The sequence below is a fragment of the Lethenteron reissneri genome, chromosome 23, assembly GCF_015708825.2.
Source record: "Lethenteron reissneri isolate LAM-NWPU_2019-01 chromosome 23, ASM1570882v1, whole genome shotgun sequence".
Lineage (NCBI taxonomy): Eukaryota > Metazoa > Chordata > Hyperoartia > Petromyzontiformes > Petromyzontidae > Lethenteron > Lethenteron reissneri.
Genome location: NC_083801.1, coordinates 4,031,277 through 4,051,236, shown reverse-complemented (window position 1 = coordinate 4,051,236; position 19,960 = coordinate 4,031,277). Strand labels below are relative to the sequence as shown.

General features: G+C 45.4%; 1 protein-coding gene across 1 annotated transcript in view; it reads right to left on the bottom strand.

Moving 5' to 3' along the window:
• LOC133345862 (cyclin-Y-like protein 1) overlaps positions 1–15,709 on the bottom strand; it is a 35,140-nt gene extending 19,431 nt beyond the window's left edge. Inside the window, exons 1-2 of the mRNA XM_061556913.1 lie at positions 15,396–15,709; positions 1,876–1,950 (exon numbers count right to left, since the gene is read on the bottom strand). Coding sequence (XP_061412897.1) covers positions 1,876–1,950; positions 15,396–15,567 — 247 coding nt within the window. The 5' untranslated portion in view covers positions 15,568–15,709. The remainder of the gene's footprint in view (positions 1–1,875; positions 1,951–15,395) is intronic.
• Between the last annotated feature and the right edge of the window lie 4,251 nt (positions 15,710–19,960).

Sequence of the window (19,960 nt, the reverse complement as noted above, 5' to 3'; positions counted from 1 at the left end):
TACAAATGCCATAAGTAAATAAATTCCTGCCGATGTTTCAACACTAAATGCAAGCTAGGGCAAGGCGGCAAAACAACATTAACAGTCCCAAACCACACCAGTGTCAGACTACTCTGAGCCATAAGCAGAGGGGACGAAGGTTGGGGCTAGGCTAAGACATTCAAGTGAAGATCCAAGCACTTATGCAGGTATTTGTTGGACATGTGTGGTACATTTCAACGTAATGGGTTAATATGTAGACTGATGGCAATGTGGACTGAGTGAGACAGTTTGCCTGTTCAATGGAGGTGTGTTCCTCTTGCGAGTAGCTTTCTCATTTTTTTTTACATTTTGCCTTTCAGTACAGCAGCCAAAAAACATTGCACTGTGTAAGTTGTGGACTTAAATGAAGAAATTGTCTGGCAAAAAAATTAATCACAGCCATTTTGTCAATCCACTGCTGAATGAAGGCCTCCACCCTCTGTGTCAGTTGCTATTCTCACGGTTAAATTCTAGAGATAATAGTGATTTGCCTTATCCTGTGTTGGTTTGCCACAGTGGATAATTTGAAGCTTTAAGTGGTATCGAGAGAATGTGGGAGTGTGGGTCCCTACTAATCGGACCTGTCATCTGACGGGAAGGACAACGCTAACATTTTGTCATCACATTCAGCTGGGACTAGGGTATGAAGCATATAGCCACGTGCTCTGAATCGTAATGAACGTACGTATGCTGAACTTCTTTCGCACTGTACATAGCCAACCGTGCTAATCGGAGGTGCGGGGGAAGAACAACAAACAAAACACAAAACGCAGTTCGAAAGGAATGCATAGCTCCAGTGGCTTAACAATATCTGAAGGAAATTTAAGAACAAGTAAAAAGGCCAGCCTCTGCATAAATCCTGGGTATGCACATTAACACGAGCAATCGATTAAGTGGCTACACTAAAACATCGCCATGTACGAGGCCTGTACTAGTGCTTTAGCCCGAGGTGTGGTGCATCGAGGAGGCCCGTGACAGGCCACAGGCCTCAACTAAAAACTTGAGCCCTGTCCAAAATGGGGAAATTAAGACTTATGGACAGCCCTGGTACTGGTAAACAGCAATGATCACCTGGCGAGTGGGATGATGGAGAATACTATGACTTTGTGCTAAAGGTCAACATCTAAAAGGCCACCCGGGGGCACCAGGAGCACTGATCGGAGTCATGGTCTGCAAGGCTGGATAAGTTACGAAGCCTGGAATTGCCGAGCTGTAACTGCCAGTGATGTGCATGACCGATCCAGAAAGTCTGAGGCTGTGTTTACAGAATCAGTCAGGTGCTGCTGTGGTAAATAATACAATGATAGAAAAAAATGTATGCTCCAAAGGATAACAGCTACAGGGAATTGAAAGCCCTTTTCTATTTTTCAAAAATAATATAGCATAGGATTGCCTCGCTATTCACGAACTTCATAAGGCAATATCATTATCCGCGAAATTTGCTATTCACGACCATCTCTGTAACGTATCCCTCACGAAGTTACGAGGATTCCTTGTATGGTGCCAGGCAATATGGGACAAGGTGTGGGCCACGAACAGTGGCACTTGGTGGTAGTGCAATGCCACCTAGTGGCCAATACTTTGTATGAATTGTTTTCCGATGAAAACGCATTGAATATCACGAGGATTATTATCGGTCATGCTGAAATTGAAAATACCCGAAAAAAGGAAGAGCACGCCCATTGTAACAGCACCGTTTTAACAGGAATAGCATTCACTTTAATACGTAACTGGCTGAACTAGATATGCGCTAAGTGCTGTAACTAAACACATACCAAAATCAGAACACTCCAAATTTATCACGAATCGAATGCGGTTAGGGGGCACCCAGCTCGTATATCTTTGCCCACTCACCGTCAGGTTGTGATTTACTGAGGAATATGGTGTTGGCCCGAGGGTGGTCCGATGGGTTTGGCTCCAAATCGTTATCTGAAATGCATATTCAAAACAAGCATATAGATGGCATGTGGGTGTTTAAAAACAGGTGCAGTACATTAAATGTGTATTAGTTCACAGGCTGGAAAAATTACAGCAATATGGAGATGTGCTTTACAGTTTTGGCAAACTGATTAAACATGTGGTTGCTTTTAACACGTGATTAATAATTCTCAACAGTTTGCTATTCTACAGAGTGCAGCGGTGATTAAGTGGTTTGCACATTGTGCTATGAACCCAAGATACCCGAGTTTTAAGGGGCGCCATGGTGGCGAGATGTTAACTACCTTTCCAGGTACACAGGAGGTCGTGGGTTCGATCCCAACCCTGATGCCTATATATTTGGAGTTTGCATGTTCTCCACGTGGTCACGTGGAATTTTTCTCCAGGTACTGAGGTTTTCCTCCACATTTAGAAACATGCGTTTAAGAGTATTTGGCTGCTACAAATGTCCACATGATAAGCCACTTCGGTAAGCTATCATTTGTGGCCAGGACGCTTCTGAAAAAGAGCTATACAGCTCAGTGGGCCTTACCCAGTAAAATAAAAACTGTTTAGTATTATAGATTCATGACCACGGCTAACATCAGTGGCGAGTGATATCCGAGTGCCCTTTAATAATGCGCACTGACCAGTACGGTGAAGTTCGGTGGCTTACCCTCGGCCTCTTTATGTAGCAAGTTACTGATAAACATTTCCACCATTTATTTGAATGAGGGCTTGTAACCATGTGCACATGCATGTACATAAGCAGATACTGTACTCACTTGCAAATGGACAGGGGCACACAGACCCATTCATGGAAACATGAAGTCACCAAACATGAATGATATGTTCAAAATGTAGCCTTGTATGAGACGGCATACGATTAAAATGCACACATGCATGTACAAACAGTACATTAAGTGCACAACAACTTCTGCAAAGTGGTCGTTGAAAGCCCTTCCAGCAATATATGAATAAGTATAACCCGTAAAAACAAAGTTTTTCACTATAATTCCTTTATATGCGTGGTGGCTAGAGTCTTCTCGTCCTCTGGCTTGAGATGGCTGCCACCTATGGGTCAGATGATTGTCTGCCAGTATTAAGCAATTGGTAATTAAATATTTAATTTGTTTTCCCTAAACAGTGTAAAATTTTGGAATTTTTTTTTCCCACGAACATTAATTGTCTCGCACAACGAGTCTGTGTGCAAAATGTCAGCTCGATTGGATCACGAGAAGTGGGTTAAAAAACGACCGAAAGATGTGCACGGTCGTAAGCAAGCAAGCAAGCACGCAAGCAAGCAAGCAAGCGAACTTAATATAAAGGATTTAAAAAGTAGGGCACGGGCAAAGTTTTTCCTATTGTCTACAATTACCCGGTTTCACATGGCCATGGCTATGCTGAACTTGACACTGGCTTATCTATGGAATCAAAATTAAAACATACAGCCTTTTGTAAATCCATTGCTGGATGAAGGTCTCCCCATGCTGAATTGGACTAGTCGGTTGTGTGAACGTATTGCACAACGCTGCGAGTGAAGGGAGGTCCCCAGGACCGGATGAATTATCAAGTTAAAAATGTATTTTGTTTAACCAGGTGAGAACTCAAGAGACCAGGATAGACTATATGTCCAGAGTGACTTGGATCACCAAAAGAACTAAAGCAAAACAAATACAAGTACAGCAATGAAGTGAACAGAAATCAAAGCAAAAACACGATCACCCTTGGCTGAGAATCCAATTAAGGTAGCAGGATTCATAATGTAGTGTGCTAACTACTGCACCAATGCTACCCCCTAAAGAAAACAACATAACATGAAAACAGACAAAAAATCCCATTACAAAGGAAAACTGGGAATCCGTCACAATCGGTTTACATTATTGAGTCGATATGTATATACACATCACCTGGTATAGACAACAAATATCAGGAACGTATACAGTATAGTATTGCATAACTCATAAGCCCCCTTATATGGAGAATTAAAACATTGAAATATATTCCTAAAATCCATGCATGTGGCATAATGTCCAGAAGCTGCGTTGCACCAGCAGGCAGCGGTTTAGCAGAGGGATTGTGGTGCAATGGTGGGTTTGATTTTTGGTCTCTTCAATCTGATCTTTGTAAAAGGGTCATATTGGATGACCAAATCCATCATGCAAGCATTGAATTGTGACCCAACTAAGATCAGCTCACATCCTGATCGGCTGATCGGACCATCTCTGAAGAGCCGCTTGATAGAAGCCACTTACCTTAATTTGAACCTGATAATGATAATGTATATAGAAAATACAATATCATTGGTCTCTTGAACTCAGGGCCTGTATTTTAGGTTTAACATATTAAAGTATACCACCAGTGAGCCTCATTGGAAACACAAAACCTAGCTTGGGCATAAATATCGGTCTTTGATTTGATACTTACAAAATATAACTTGATATTGCAATTTATTTTTGACACTTAATAACCACTGTTTAATAAACATGGAATATATGGCCCCGAAGCTTGCCATAACGTAAGGGACCGTGGTGATTTACAGCCAACGTCAGTTGAGCGTGGACAATTAGACCCAAGCCGAAACAGAACATATAAAAATATTTTTTTAAATATTTTTTTTTTATGATAGAATATGGTATTGTCATCGGTATGACATACGTATACCAAGTTTGCAGTCCATACCACATTGGGAAGTGGGTAAAAATTTAGTTACCAGATTTGAGGATACAACCACGACACCAACAACAACAGACAGAGTGAGTTAAATAAAAGGGTGTAAAAATAGACTAATGTCCCCAAGGCAGGTACTGAACCTGTAAATTCCGCATGCCAATTGAAGGAGCTGGTGTCCTACCCCTCAGCTACAGCTTCTTGTCTGAGACGCTGCTTTTAACACACTTGTTGAAACACAAAGTTGTCACTTTTCTCATAGAATTCACCGTAAATATTTGCCTCATGGTTCCGTGTAACATATTGTTACCTTTAATTCAAAACCGATCTTGATAAGCCCATTCATATTGAAATTTGCCACCAAGCTTCTTCTTCTGTATGGCTGATGTAAATGCAGAGCAACAACTCGGATTCCACATTCAGGTGGTCAAGCCAAATAACCGCATCAGGAGTCGTGGAGTGTATCGCTGTGATGTCCGCTTCGTATTTGTGGATCGGGAATTGCGGCGTTATACGTTGTACGGCCTGTTCTGGATGACCACAGTCGCACACTGGAGTTTATTTCATTTTACATTTGTGCATCAGGTATCTGTCACGAAGCTGGTATATGATGAATCTGCTTATGCCAGGCTACATGTGACTTCCACATACTAATCAATATATGAATGTGCAGACCTTGTCAACACACTGTTCGATGAAGCCCGTCCTATACTGCGTCAATTATGGAGCTTATCAAATTAATTCATAAATACTCTTTGTGAAGCTATATAAAATCATGCAGAAAACTAAAGCGAATGAATAGCGGGTGGTCTCGGTAGTGTGGAGTACTGGATGTAATCTGATGTCTTCGAAAACAATGTGTGAACCCAGGCACGGCAAATCAACCAGCTTTAAAAATTCCATTGGCTTTCAATAAAACTGCAGTTCTGACAACTACAGTTATGTCGTAAATTATAGGCGTAACACAGAATGGTCTGAATAACCACGCGTTATCTTGTCATCTCAGTGGTATCGCTTAGTAAAATAATGTAGGGCAGGCATAAATGTGATCTCGCAAAAGATCACCATGGATACCAATGGCGAGTTTGAGGCCAAAATGTGAACTAATCTCTGTGAAAACACACGTCAGCGGCAAACAAACAATGAATAAATAAAGACAGCTTGCTTATATACAATTGCAACATTAATAAATACTACGTTCACACCATTCTTAGATAAAATAACTGCTTTACCGATGTAAAAATATGACAGAAAAATTAAGAATTTTCGAAAAATGCACGTTTTGTTAAAGCACATTCCTCAACTTTGGACAAATCACACCAAGGAAAATTATCAAAAACATGAGAAACATGCATGCATGCCAGAAGCAGAAGACACCATAACACAGGCAACATGAATGCCATCGCGGCCAAATTCACCCATCACTCATAGTTCAAGGCATGGCTTTGAGCATTTTAAAGATTAAAACCACAGCCTCCACCAGTAATAAAGTAGACGCGAAATTTAGTCAACCTCAAATCAACACATTATAACACATTATTTACAAAAATCATCCCTTAAAGCTGATCAACTACCTAGACGCTTAATTTATAACATGCAAGCATGAATAATACATCTACAATCTGTCTGATCATGGAATCCACCCAGATAATGCTTGCGCCTTGCCACAATAGGTTTTAAGATGCATTATCAATTTAAAGAGACATGCTTTTGGATAAACAGAGACCACATTGAAAAAAATTACCTTTAGTACTCAAAACTTCATACTGCTAAACATGAGAAAATTCAACTCAACGACGCAATGGCATGGCTCTCCCAAGCATCTTTATGGACATTTTAATTACAATAATCTCATAGATTAATCATTATAAATGTATAGCCCTTTGCCAATCCACTGTTGGATGAAGGCCTCCCCACACCGTGTCAGTTAGCACTGTTATGGGGGGCAGGGGGAGAGGGGGGTCCGTTTTATACGTAAACGTGCCACTAACCAGAAATAACTCTTCCTCCCATGCTAATATCTTGAAATAACTTTTTTAAACTAAACTATTTTTTTTACCAGGTAAGACCCACTGAGTTATTTAGCTATTTTCAGAAGCGACCTGGCCACAAATGATAGCTCAACGAAGTGGCTTATCATGTGGAAATTAATAGCAGCCAAATACTCTTAACGCATATTTCCAAATGTGGAGGGAAAAACTGGAGGACCCGGAGAAAAATCCACGCGACCACAGTGAGAACATGCAAACTCCAAATATACAATAGGTGTCAGGGTCGGGATCGAACCCAAGACCTCCTGTATACCAGGTGAGGTAGTTAATATCTTGCCACTGTGCCGTCCATGAAAAGAGCAGTGAGTGGGGCAACCACACAAACTTTATATCAGACTCAAGCATTCATTAAAATATTTAAATTAAATTACTTCGGCCAAATTCCCTCATGATAAAAAACTTATATTTGAATCAACAACTTGTGAAGGCAGAGCACAATCAACTCAGTCATGCAGGGGTATGAACAAGTACAACCATATTCGAAGTATTGCAAATGTTGAGTGGCTGCATATGCTACGTAAAGACGCAATTCACACAATTCTTGCAGTGGACGAGCAGATGTGGTTATGCAACTCTCTACAATTGCTAAGGTTTGAGTAAATGTTATTCTCGTGCTCAATATATATTGCCTAAAATAAATCCATTAAATTCGACTGACTACGTGTATGGGGGCCAACAAATGTTTAGTTTCCTTAGAGCACAACACTGATTCACAGTCGAGAAGGGAAGATGGCACGAGGCCCCAAATACTGATTTACGAGTTTAATTGATGCACCCACTGTTATGCTGAAATCTCATTAATTTAAACACAGTCTCATTCAATGCAAAAGTGTGTGTGGCTATACCAGGGGTCGGCAACCAAAATAACAAGAAGAGCCATTTCTTTCCAATTCGGTACAAAATTCAGTATTTCAAGAGCCGCAATGCATCTGAGTACATACTGTACATACGTACATATCGTCAAGAAGCAGCCCGTCAAGAGCCGCATGCGGCTCCGGAGCCGTAGGTTGCCGACCCCTGGGCTATACAAACATGCGCATCAACTAAACACACGTTTACAACTTACATGATCGGCTCTATTTATAACTGGGTATATCATTCCACTAAATTACATTACTATCCTTGAAGCAGGTGTCTGTTAAGGCCCATCTAATTTTTAAGGTAAAATCATATACACTTTATCCGAAAGATGAGTTAGTAGTACCATATTGCAGACAGGAACTGGTATGCGTAAGTATGAATTCGAAGGGGCTATTATTTAATGTCAAGTTTAAAAAAAGCTCACTTTTTGTTCCTGAGTCAGGAGTGGAAATTCGACATTCCCATAGCATGAGCCAGAATCTCTATCAGACAACCACAGTTTATATTCTTGGTTCTTTCGGTAAAGTCACGTAGAAGGGAAACAATAAAATAATAATAATATACAATAAAATTCTCACGACGTTTCGACTGCAACACAAACAATCATCATCCCTTCTACGTGACTTTACCGAAAGAACCAAGAACATGAATCCCTGCAGTCACGAAAGCTTTAAATAAAAATGTAACCACAGTTTACTTTCAAAAGGTGGCATTTAATTGCATTAACTCAAGAAGCTTGATGGGCAGGCTGAGTCAATCCCAACCAAGATTTGAATTCGTAACATTCTGACCGTGAGTTGAACACTTTGTCACAGTACAACTTGGCCATGGGCGCTTTACCGTCTGGAAGTGCTGTACAGTACCAAATCGAAAGTGAGAAGTGTCCACGAAGAGGCCCGGGTCTTTTCCTTTTTGTGGACTCTATGATGGTGTATGAGCTGCTTCGTGGGGGTAAGGCTTGAACCAAAAGACTGAGATGCTAAGTTTGAATCTGAAATGCCACCAGTGAATAAAGCAGCCCCCTAAAGGGCAGCAGGTTTGATTTTTCTATCCCATTCACTAATGACTGTACCGAAATAAAATCCATGAAAAACAAGATTTGCACTAAACATACCTTTCTTTTCCAACTCTGAAAGCTTATTTGGCACAGTAACAGAATGAACACCGTCTACTTGTCTTCAGAGTAGTTGGAGTAAGACAAGATCAACTGAAGGACACGAGATTATGGCTCTAGGGAGTTTCACAAAAAGGCGTCACTAAAAGGTCTGCACCTACCACGTGTTAAGTGTGTTGTTTATTTGTGCAGCACGCTTCAAATGCCCTGCAGGTTGCGCTGTATTCCATCTCCTCCACATCCACCTTTTGCTCTGCAACATGTACACGTGTGCACCGTGTGCGCAAATATACTCCGTGATGACTGTATCTCACCCAGACCGCTTCTTTGTTTTGCCCATGTTACTATATTCCGTGAAGGTTGTTAATTCTTCGTTAGATATTAAACGCCCGTGTATATCAGAGGGTGAAACGTGTTTGCTTTTTACTGTGCCCATCTGTTCACTCAGCATGCTTCCATGTCACCAGCATGCTCTGTGTGTTCTGTATACTTCTTCTTCTTGTTCGTCCATCAAAGTTGATGATGACCATGGCACTTTTGTCATTATGTTGGGTTTTGATGAGTGCGCAGATGGCTGAAGAGGCCAATCCGAGCCCGGAATTCCCTGTGGCACACTGGACAGGTCAGGGAGGATGTAGAGCTCTGAGGTGCAGCCACACGTCCTTCCTTGGTAGATTTGCGCTGCTGCCTCTTCAAGATAGCACAGGAGCGTCTCCTACTCTCACAGAGGACTGCACCATCCTGTACTTTTCTTCTCCAGGCAGGTCGGTCCTGTGCTAGGGATTCCCAGCTTTTAATATCGAATCCAAAGCTCTTCAAGGAAGCTTTGAGGGTATGTTCTGTATACTATGCATGTACTCTATGCGTTGTGTATGCCGTGTGTAATATCCTGTACGCGCTTTCAGGGGCATATGCATGCTTTCACACACTAAGTTATAGATTTACTTTTACTGACATTTTTTTTTAAAAGTGGGCTTGGACAACACATGCCACTGGAAGGGATTATGGATTGTAAATGCTGTGCAGCCGTTTTTAAAGAGCTTGCTGAGCACAGCCCCAAAGGCCCAAAACTCCAAAACTCCAAACAGCCATCAACGACAACAGCATGCTCAAAGTTGTGAACGCGTATCTTGAACTGCGTAAGGAACATGGGGAAAAGAGAGATGAGAGGGAATTCCCAAGTCGTGGAGTGCGAGGTAAGACACAGAAACGAGTGCTCTGGTCTGTAATAATGGTGCATGTTCTCCCTGTGGTAGCGTGGTCTTTTTGTCCAGGTCCTCCTGCTATAAATTTTCACATAAGCCACTTTGTTGAGCTATCATTTGTGGGCCAGGTCACTTATGAAAAAGAGCCACATAGTTCAGTGCGACTTACCTGGTGAAATAAAAAAAATAGTTTCTAGTTTAGTCTCGACGACTCCACAATGGTGGAATAATTAACGAGGGAACTTCATTGGACTGCCTTAAGTTGAACTCTATCAAGTGCAGCAAGGCAGACACAGGGTGCACCAGCACCACTTCGGCCAATTTAGGGCTTTGTATAGTCATAGTAAGTATTTCGGAGCTAAAGAAGGCCTGTGCACGCAAAAGAAAATCAGCTTCTTCAATGCATCCTTAACCAGATTATCAGTAAGTAGTAACATTGCCATGCCATGACATATCGAATGAGATTCTGGAAAACAGATTGTGTTCATGCCAATTCGTCACGAGTACAACACACCAGTGTAATTCCCCCCCCCCCTCCCCACTTTGCGCAAGAGCGCAGAAATGTGGTCACCACATCTACGCCTCTATATAAGGAACGAAACAGACTTCTCTACAAATATGTCTGTCGCCTGATGAAGCTAGTTGTAATTACTGGCGAAACGTCGTACTCAGATTGTAAATGTTGTGGCTTGGCTCTCCAACACATCGGTTAGTGCTGTACTCGTGACGAATTGGCACGTTCTGTTTACGTGACAACCCTTACTAGTTGGCTGTGTCGGGATTTAACGACATATGTATATATTTACGCGATCCAACCCAAAAAACCTCTATGGCCAGATTGTGTTCTCTGTACAAGCAGTTACCACGTGCGTGCCGTCTTCCACAGGTGTTTAATTATAATCAGCATTTATTGTGCTCTTGTAGGTCCGGGTTGCGTATATTCTGTATGTCTTGTGTAAATGACGTGTGTTAATCTTGCGTAGACAGTCTCCCTGACGCCAACACGCGGCGTTTATACATTATGCATGTGAAGCACATGCCCTAAGTGGTGTTTCTGTACCGCAATCTCACCCAGCGCCACCTCTGTCTAGTGCTATATTTATGTCACATACGTGTTGTGTGAATCTTACGCGTGCGTGTGTATACAGAGTACTGTATTAACAGCCGGGTGCCCACTCCCTGTCCCTGATTTGCTGCAGGGTAAATATTGAACAATAGTCTTTTGCCCGTCCAAGGACGGGTGTATTGCAGCTAATCTGAAACGTGCAAGCGAAAAGCAGAGCGCGACGTGATATATTCATTGCATTAATGTGTGTGCAATTTGTAAGGGTGCGTTGACACAGATCTATTTCATTTTAAGGTTATAATCCCTTGTTCATCATGACGTCCTTTTTACTTCGATGTCTCAACAGCGTTACGGAGATCACGTGATGACGTGAGGGTTCTGCCTTTGTAGTGAGGGTTGTGAGTTGACGTCGAGGAGGGGAGAGGAGGCGCCTCGGCCCCCCCATGTGGAGTGACGTCACCTGCTAATTATTATGAATGGGGGGGGGGGGTCCATTTGGAGGACGTCAGCTGTTAATGATTATTAATGAGGGGGGTTGTTTGATGTGGAGTTACGTCACCTGCTCATGATTATTAATGAGCGGGGAGGGTGCTCCATGTGGTGGATGTAACCTGTTCATGATTATTAATGAGGGGGGCTGGTCGATGTGGACAGACGTCACGAGCGTTAAGGAGGGACATTCTTGGGTGATTATTGTCGGTATAGTGCTACGCATCTTACATTCGTCGATGACTCGGAATGTGCCCGATCTCCTTAAATCTCGGAAGCTAAGTCGGGTCGAGCCTGGATAGTGTTTTGATGAGCAATCATCGTCCATGTGCAACTACGCTGTCAGCAGAGGCCAGTTACAGCAAAATCTATAGTTGTACTGTACTATGCTCACATATACCCCATCCACATCCGGCTCGACTTCACAAACACACACACACTGACCAGCGTGGTGAAGTATGGTCAAATAACCCCCACGACCCACACGGTGTAGGGAAGGCCTCAGTCAGCAGTGAATTGGCAACAGGACTGCGCACATGCGTATTACAGTATACCAGATGCAGTATATTGCATGCGTTTGGAAAGCGTGCATGATCTCGATTTCACGCGCCCGATGGCGTTTTATGAAGGACTGAATGTACGTGTTATAATTTTAATGCGATCACCGCTGCTGCCGGGGCCCCGTCTGTGCTGCAGGGAGTGCGGGGTACTTTATGATTCTCCTGAAAGTGATTTTCTGCTAAAATCTGAGCATCGGTTCGGTGCTCTCATCTCCAGTTCTCAAGCTTAAAGTCCCGAGATAGTCGTGGGAATTCCACGTTGCTGTGGCGGGCGATTCTCTCCATTGGGAAACCACTGTCGACTTCCCCACAATGTGGTACACACGGACACCAGTGCACAACGTGATGGTACGATCTATATATGCACAGAACCGTAGTACTCCGATTAGCACGCTTGGCAACTAACAGTGCGAAAGAGGTTCAACATTCTTACGGTAGTAATGTACCGTAACCGCTATTGGCCTTAATGTTCAGTATACGCTGCACCGTGCATGACAGTGTTTACAGGCAGTATATAACCTAAACTATTTTAACTATTTTTTTTTTCACCAGGTAAGGCCCAATGAACGTTCTACCTGGCCATAAAGGTCAACGAAGTGACTTATCACGTGCAAATGTATAGCAGCATAATACTCTAAATATATGTTCCTTAATTGGGGAGAAAAAACCCAGAGGACCCGGAGAAAAATCCTCACGACCACGGGGAAAGAGAGATGCAAACTCCAAATAAACGAGTGTCGGGATCGAACCCACGACCTCCTGCATACCAGGCGAGGTAGTTAACATCTCCTAGCCACCGTGGCACCATATAATACTGTAGTGTCAAATAATTCAGCAGCTGCAGCATCCAAATAAGCAGCATCTGCAGCATCCAGAAATCCACTTTTGGATGAAGATCTCCCCCAAATCTGCATCCACCCCTGCTCCATACGACCCTGCGATGCAGCAACAAATCCATGCAGCACCTGTACAGTGCAACTGACTGTGCGATCACCAGCATCTTCATTGAGACTGCAGGAGAAAATCCGATGAGCTGTGAAGCTCTTTTTTTTCACAGACGTCCAGTATGGGGTGGGTCAGCAATTTACAACAGCAAACAAGAGAACAAAAACCGATAGGAGTGCAACATAAAAGAAAATGGTAAGAAAGTCACTAAATACGAAGAGGTAATAAATGCATTCATTATATACGTCAAATTTATCCAGATTTGGCAAGGCAGAAGCAGAAAAAAAACAACAGTTCGATAACGATCACGCCAAGATAACAGGCCAGTAAGTGCAGGGTTTTTTCCTCGTGTTCAAGAGAGGGGTGCCACTTTGGCCGATAAGACATCGCCAGCTGTGTGTGAGGCACCGCCACACATTTGAAACCATTGGAGGTTTGACAGCAGCACGATATGACTTGATTCTCCAACACACCGGTGTGCTGTACTAGTGACGAATTGCCACGTGACGTCTACGTGACAACCCTTACTAGTTGGCTGTGTCGGGTGGTGGCGGGATTTAACGACACATTGATATATTCATGCAATCTAACCCAAAAAAACTTCTATGATGGACGATGATCATGATGATGATGGAAGGGGGGAATGGGGTGGGGGCGTTGTTTTCGCGTTAGTTCGTGTATCACCAGGGGCCACACTAAAGGCCATAGAGGGGCCTCACTAAAGGCCACAGAGGGGCCGCACTAAAGGCCACCAGGGGCCGCACTAAAGGCCACCAGGGGCCGCACTAGAGGCCACCAGGGGTCGCACTAAAGGCCACCAGGGGCCACACTAAAGGCCACCAGGGGTCACACTAAAGGCCACCAGGGGTCACACTAAAGGCCAGAGGGGTCACACTAAAGGCCAGAGGGGTCACACTAAAGGCCACCAGGGGTCACACTAAAGGCCACCAGGGGTCACACTAAAGGCCACCAGGGGCCGCACTAGAGGCCACCAGGGGTCGCACTAAAGGCCACCAGGGGCCACACTAAAGGCCACCAGGGGTCACACTAAAGGCCACCAGGGGTCACACTAAAGGCCAGAGGGGTCACACTAAAGGCCACCAGGGGCCACACTAAAGGCCACCAGGGGTCGCACTAAAGGCCACCAGGGGCCACACTAAAGGCCACCAGGGGCCACACTAAAGGCCACCAGGGGCCGCACTAAAGGCCACCAGGGGTCACACTAAAGGCCACCAGGGGTCACACTAAAGGCCAGAGGGGTCACACTAAAGGCCACCAGGGGCCGCACTAAAGGCCACCAGGGGTCGCACTAAAGGCCACCAGGGGCCACACTAAAGGCCACCAGGGGCCGCACTAAAGGCCACCAGGGGTCACACTAAAGGCCACCAGGGGTCACACTAAAGGCCAGAGGGGTCACACTAAAGGCCACCAGGGGCCACACTAAAGGCCACCAGGGGTCGCACTAAAGGCCACCAGGGGCCACACTAAAGGCCACCAGGGGCCACACTAAAGGCCACCAGGGGTCACACTAAAGGCCACCAGGGGCCACACTAAAGGCCACCAGGGGTCACACTAAAGGCCACCAGGGGCCATACTAAAGGCCACCAGGGGTCACACTAAAGGCCACCAGGGGCCACACTAAAGGCCACCAGGGGTCACACTAAAGGCCACCAGGGGTCACACTAAAGGCCACCAGGGGTCACACTAAAGGCCAGAGGGGTCACACTAAAGGCCAGAGGGGTCACACTAAAGGCCACCAGGGGTCACACTAAAGGCCACCAGGGGTCACACTAAAGGCCACCAGGGGCCGCACTAGAGGCCACCAGGGGTCGCACTAAAGGCCACCAGGGGTCACACTAAAGGCCACCAGGGGCCATACTAAAGGCCACCAGGGGCCGCACTAGAGGCCACCAGGGGCCATACTAAAGGCCACCAGGGGTCACACTAAAGGCCACCAGGGGTCACACTAAAGGCCAGAGGGGTCACACTAAAGGCCAGAGGGGTCACACTAAAGGCCACCAGGGGTCACACTAAAGGCCACCAGGGGTCACACTAAAGGCCATAGAGGGGTCACATCAAAGGCCACCAGGGGCCTCGCTAAAAGCCACCAGGGGTCACACTAAAGGCCACAGAGGGGTCACACTAAAGGCCACCAGGGGTCACACTAAAGGCCACCAGGAGCCGCCAGTGGCCTTCCAATGAAGAACACCGCCAGTAGCCCCCCCCCCCCCTCAACACGTCACATTCACATCGAACTATCGATAACACAGGTGATCAAGAGTCACCCGCTCTGGCGGTCGCTTCGTCTGCGTTGTTCGTAGCAGCACCCGCGGTCAGCGTGGCATCGGCCAGCTGTCGTGTCAGAATCTGAATATTGATCCTGGACGAATCCGATGAGCTTCGAAGCCAATTTTGTTTTTTGTTTCACCCCATCCCACCCCCATCACACCCACAGACGTCCAAGCCGAGTCCGTATCTACCCCAAGACGCACTCACCGCTGCCCGCCTCGCGGTCTCTGATGTGCTGCAGGGAGGCCGCGCCACCGCCGCCGCCGCCGCTGTCTTCGCTGCGCGTCTCGGCGTCGAAGATGCGAACGCGGTCCAAGCTGCGGGCACCAGGGCCCTCGCGAGGGCTGTCGGGCACGCAGCACGACGCCACGTTCCCCATGCCTACGCCATGCGTCTTGCTCCCGCGCTCTGTGGCGGTAGCGGCTTGTGGTTGTTGTTGTTGTTTGGCTGCTGTTGTTGTTGTCGATATCTCAGCGGTGTTTGTTGAAACTGCTGCTTGTTTTGCGAGAGCCGGGCCCCGGATTCACGCTTTACAGCTGCGCGCTCATTGGCTCGGCGTCTGTCACGTGGAGGCGACGGAGACACGCCCACGCCGCGTGGACACGCCCCCTCATCTCCAGCCCCGCACTCCTCTACTTGCGAACACTCGACTTACGAACAGTCAGAGATACGAACAAAACCGAAGAGTATGAATCGTTGCAGTCACGAAAGCTTCAAATCTAGAAGAAACCTGCCCCTATGTCCAGTTGCCCGTTTGGTCTGAGAGTCGTGAGTTCAACCGCCGCGCAATAGATGGCGGTGGTGCAGAACATGAAGAACCAGTGGCATCTACATCTGCAGAACGTGAAGAACCAGTGGCATCTACATCTGCAGAACGTGAAGAAGCAGTGGCATCTACATCTGCAGAACATTAAGAACCAGTGGCATCTACATCTGCAGAACGTGAAGAACCAGTGGCATCTACATTTGCAGAACGTGAAGAAGCAGTGGCATCTACATCTACAAAACATTATGAACCAGTGGAATCTACATCTACAGAATATGAAGAACCAGTAGCATCTACAACTGCAGAACGTGAAGAACCAGTGGCATCTACATCTGCAGAACGTGAAGAACCAGTGGCATCTACATCTGCAGAACATTAAGAACCAGTGGCATCTACATTTGCAGAACGTGAAGAACCAGTGGCATCTTCATCTACAGGAGATTGCATGCCTTTTGAAGCCATTCCCCATGTTTAGTGTACATGCCGTACAACGTATTTGGAATCGACAGGAGTAAAGTTGGACTTAAGAACAAATCGACTTACGAACAGACCTCTAGAACCCTTTTCGTAAGTAGAGGAGTCCCTGTACATCAAAACATGGCCCGTCAATCAGAATCTTTACTTAGACTGGAGGAGGAATCCGATGAGCTGTGAAGCTCTTTTTCGTCACAGATGTCCAGTAAGAGGTGGGTGGGTCAGAAAGTTACACCAACAGACAATGAAAAAAAAACACGATAGGAGTGCAAATTATAGGAAAGGTAAGCGAATCACAAAAAATACAAATAAACATTTTTTTTCCCATGTAATGCCCACTGAGCTATGAGCTTCTTTTTGAAGAAACGACCTGGCCACAAATGATAGCCCAACGAAGTGGCTTATCATGTGGACATTTATAGCAGCCACATATTCTGACCCGGAGAAAAATCCATGCGGCCACGGGGAGAATATGCAATCTCCAAATATACAGCAGGCGTCAGGGTCAGGATCGCACGCACGACCTCCTGTGTACCAGGCGAGGTAGTTACCATATTGCCACCGCCGTACCGCCCCCGTGTCTTCCACGACCAGCACACCCTCTCCTCCCTAACTCTTCATCGTGGACAGTGTGGCTTGTAACACATGCAAGGTTAAGCCAATGTTGGCATGTGGTTGGACCCGTTGGACCAACGTTGGCACAACGTTCCACGTTTTGTTCGTGTTTTAAGGCGTTTTCAGATTCAGCGGCATGTATGGACCTAATGTATGCAATTCCTGATCAACGTGCAAATTAAGGCTAGAAAGTGCACACGTTTCATCGTTAGGGAAGTACTGTATAGCGGAATTTCAACAACACAAAGTGAAAGGTCCACCATATAGCAGACACTGGCTGTTGGAGCAAGCGCTCTTAGCAAGCACTTCTGAAGGCCACCGTGACACACAAGAGGATCGGTCAGTCGTGTGGTCAGAGCCACGCCCAGCCACCTTTGTCTCCCAAGTCCCGATGTTTAAGCACCGCACCAGGTTGCGATTTAAGGCTATGTCGACCCGTATGAGGCCCTGGATCAGTGCAATTATTCGTTACTGATGTTAGCCGTGTGTGGGAATCGCCACTGATTGCCACTGCACTGCAGCTCCCCAATGCAACAACAAAGACAAAAAGACATATCCACACAGTGTTGGAAAATTCCAAATTTAACTCGTCCACTTCTCCCTGGCAAGTCATAATTAAAATTATGGCAAGCAGAGTTGACAGCGACGCTGAGTGTTAGGAGATACATGTAAAAAAATCTGCTAACTCACTGGATGCTGAACTAGGTGGGTGGGTGGGGGGTTAAGATAACGCACCACAATCAGCCTCTCCCCTCCAGGCAAGGCAGCATTCTGATTGCCCATGCCAACGCATGGACCGCATTCCCACCCTCGCTCACAGCGTCCACGCAATGCACGCACGCTTGCCTCTGCGTCCCAATGCATGTCCACGCACGAGACCGAGGAACCGTGCAAGCGCAGTCGCGTATGAGGAATAGCGCTTACAGGGAAGCAACAGATACGCTGAATAACCCTGACACTGTACGTGCAGGCAAATTAGGTTACGTGAAGGCTGCTGCTGCCGAAAGATATAAAAAGAGAGAAACGTTTAAATGCATATTCTTTGGGTCTTTCGGTAAAGTCACGTAGATGGTTCAAAGAAAATAACAAAAAAACTACGACGTTTCGATCACAACACAAGCGATCGTCATCAACTGTTTTGCTTTTAATTACACCAAAAATTACGTGTTTACTTGCATATGTTCTCTGAATGTATTTCCAAGCATTCATCTCCATACGCTTCGTTGCACATGTTTCTGTTCCATTTAATTTCTGAATGTCCCCATTTCTGATCTGTGTCATTGCAGTTGCTATGTACCGATTAACATTTTTCTGGTTATGACTAAAGTGAGAACCGGTGTGTATTGCAGGATATATATATATTTTCACTTAGTTTTACATTTTGTATTACCAGGGCTCTCTTGCAGTAGAAATAATCACAATGTGCTCTTCCATGGGAAAATACAGAATACTCGAAAAGGTAAAGGTGCAGCCCTGCAATTGTTAGCTCGTGCCACTACTGACGTAAGAACCTCCAATAGAGGGAGCTCTAGGGAGTCACTCCAGTTGAGCGTTTCTCAAACTCTATTGGCCAAATTATAGAGTTGAAGATTTTGTGACTGCAACGATTCATACTCATGTAGGTAAAAAATAAATCATACAAATAAATAATAAAAATAATAGAAGAAATAATAGAAATAAAATAATAAATCACGACGTTTCGGAGGCAACACAAGCTTCCGTCTTCAGGTGGAACCGTCACAGCACAATTGCTGTATCAAGTAAAGAGAAATCCCAAGAGACCCGACCTTATATATACTGGTTGAGGGGGGAGGAGCCAGGATGGGCCGCGGGAGAGGAGTTGTTGTGCCAAGGTTAGATGGCATCTACATAACAAAGGCTCAGTCCCAGCAGCAGCAGCCGCAGCCGTACTAACCATCTCACAACAACTCCTCTCCCGCGGCCCATCCTGGCTCCTCCCCCTTCAACCAGTGTATATAAGGTCGGGTCTCTTGGGATTTATCTTTACTGTATTGGTCTGCAAACCACTCAGCCGATGCAAACACTTCCGCGGACTACCCAGCCCCCCACCCCAAGTGACAAAACGCAAACAATTCTCACTAAATGCCACTCACACATGAATCATTTAACCAGAACATACAAAAAAATTGACACAGCTATACTTTTTTTAAGGGGGACATTTAGATCTTAGGGTTAGGATGGTTTCAGCAGGGTTATTTACCTAACTTAATTTTAAATTAAATATAGTGAGTAAAATATTAATTTACGTCGGTAATTATTTCCGAATCAACCTGCGTTTGCAGAACAGCCCCGCGGACGAGACCTGGAGGACCGTCGCGGACCACTGGTGGTCTGGGGACCACACTGAGAACCACTGCTCTCGAGGTATTCTGATCCACTCTTCAACACTGACCAGATCATTTTAGAAGATGTGAAGAATATCCAGACTTGATTTGAAGCGTTCGTGCTGGCAGGAATCCATACTCTTTGGTTCTTTCGGTAAAGTCACGTAGGTATAAAATAAAATAAATCACGCTTTCCCACCTGAGGATGGACGCTTGTGTCGCGCCCGAAACGTGATTTATTTTATACCTACGTGACTTTACCGAAAGAACCAAAGAGTACAATATCCAGACTGTACTCGACCAAACATGACCTGCGGATTGTTAACTCAGAGGTGGTAGGATTATAACTAGAATGTGCCCATTATTTCAACTGCCACGCCAGGAGATCGAACTGGCGTCATCTAGATTGTAAGTCAAGTGTGCTCATCGTTACACCATAACAGCGTTCATTTGGCAAAGAATACATGTCAGTTATGAATTAAGTAGAACAAAATGCGCACCAACCACTGCCCCACAGACCTTCAGGGCATGCTACCACCCCCATATGAACGACGCCGTGCCACCGGATTATG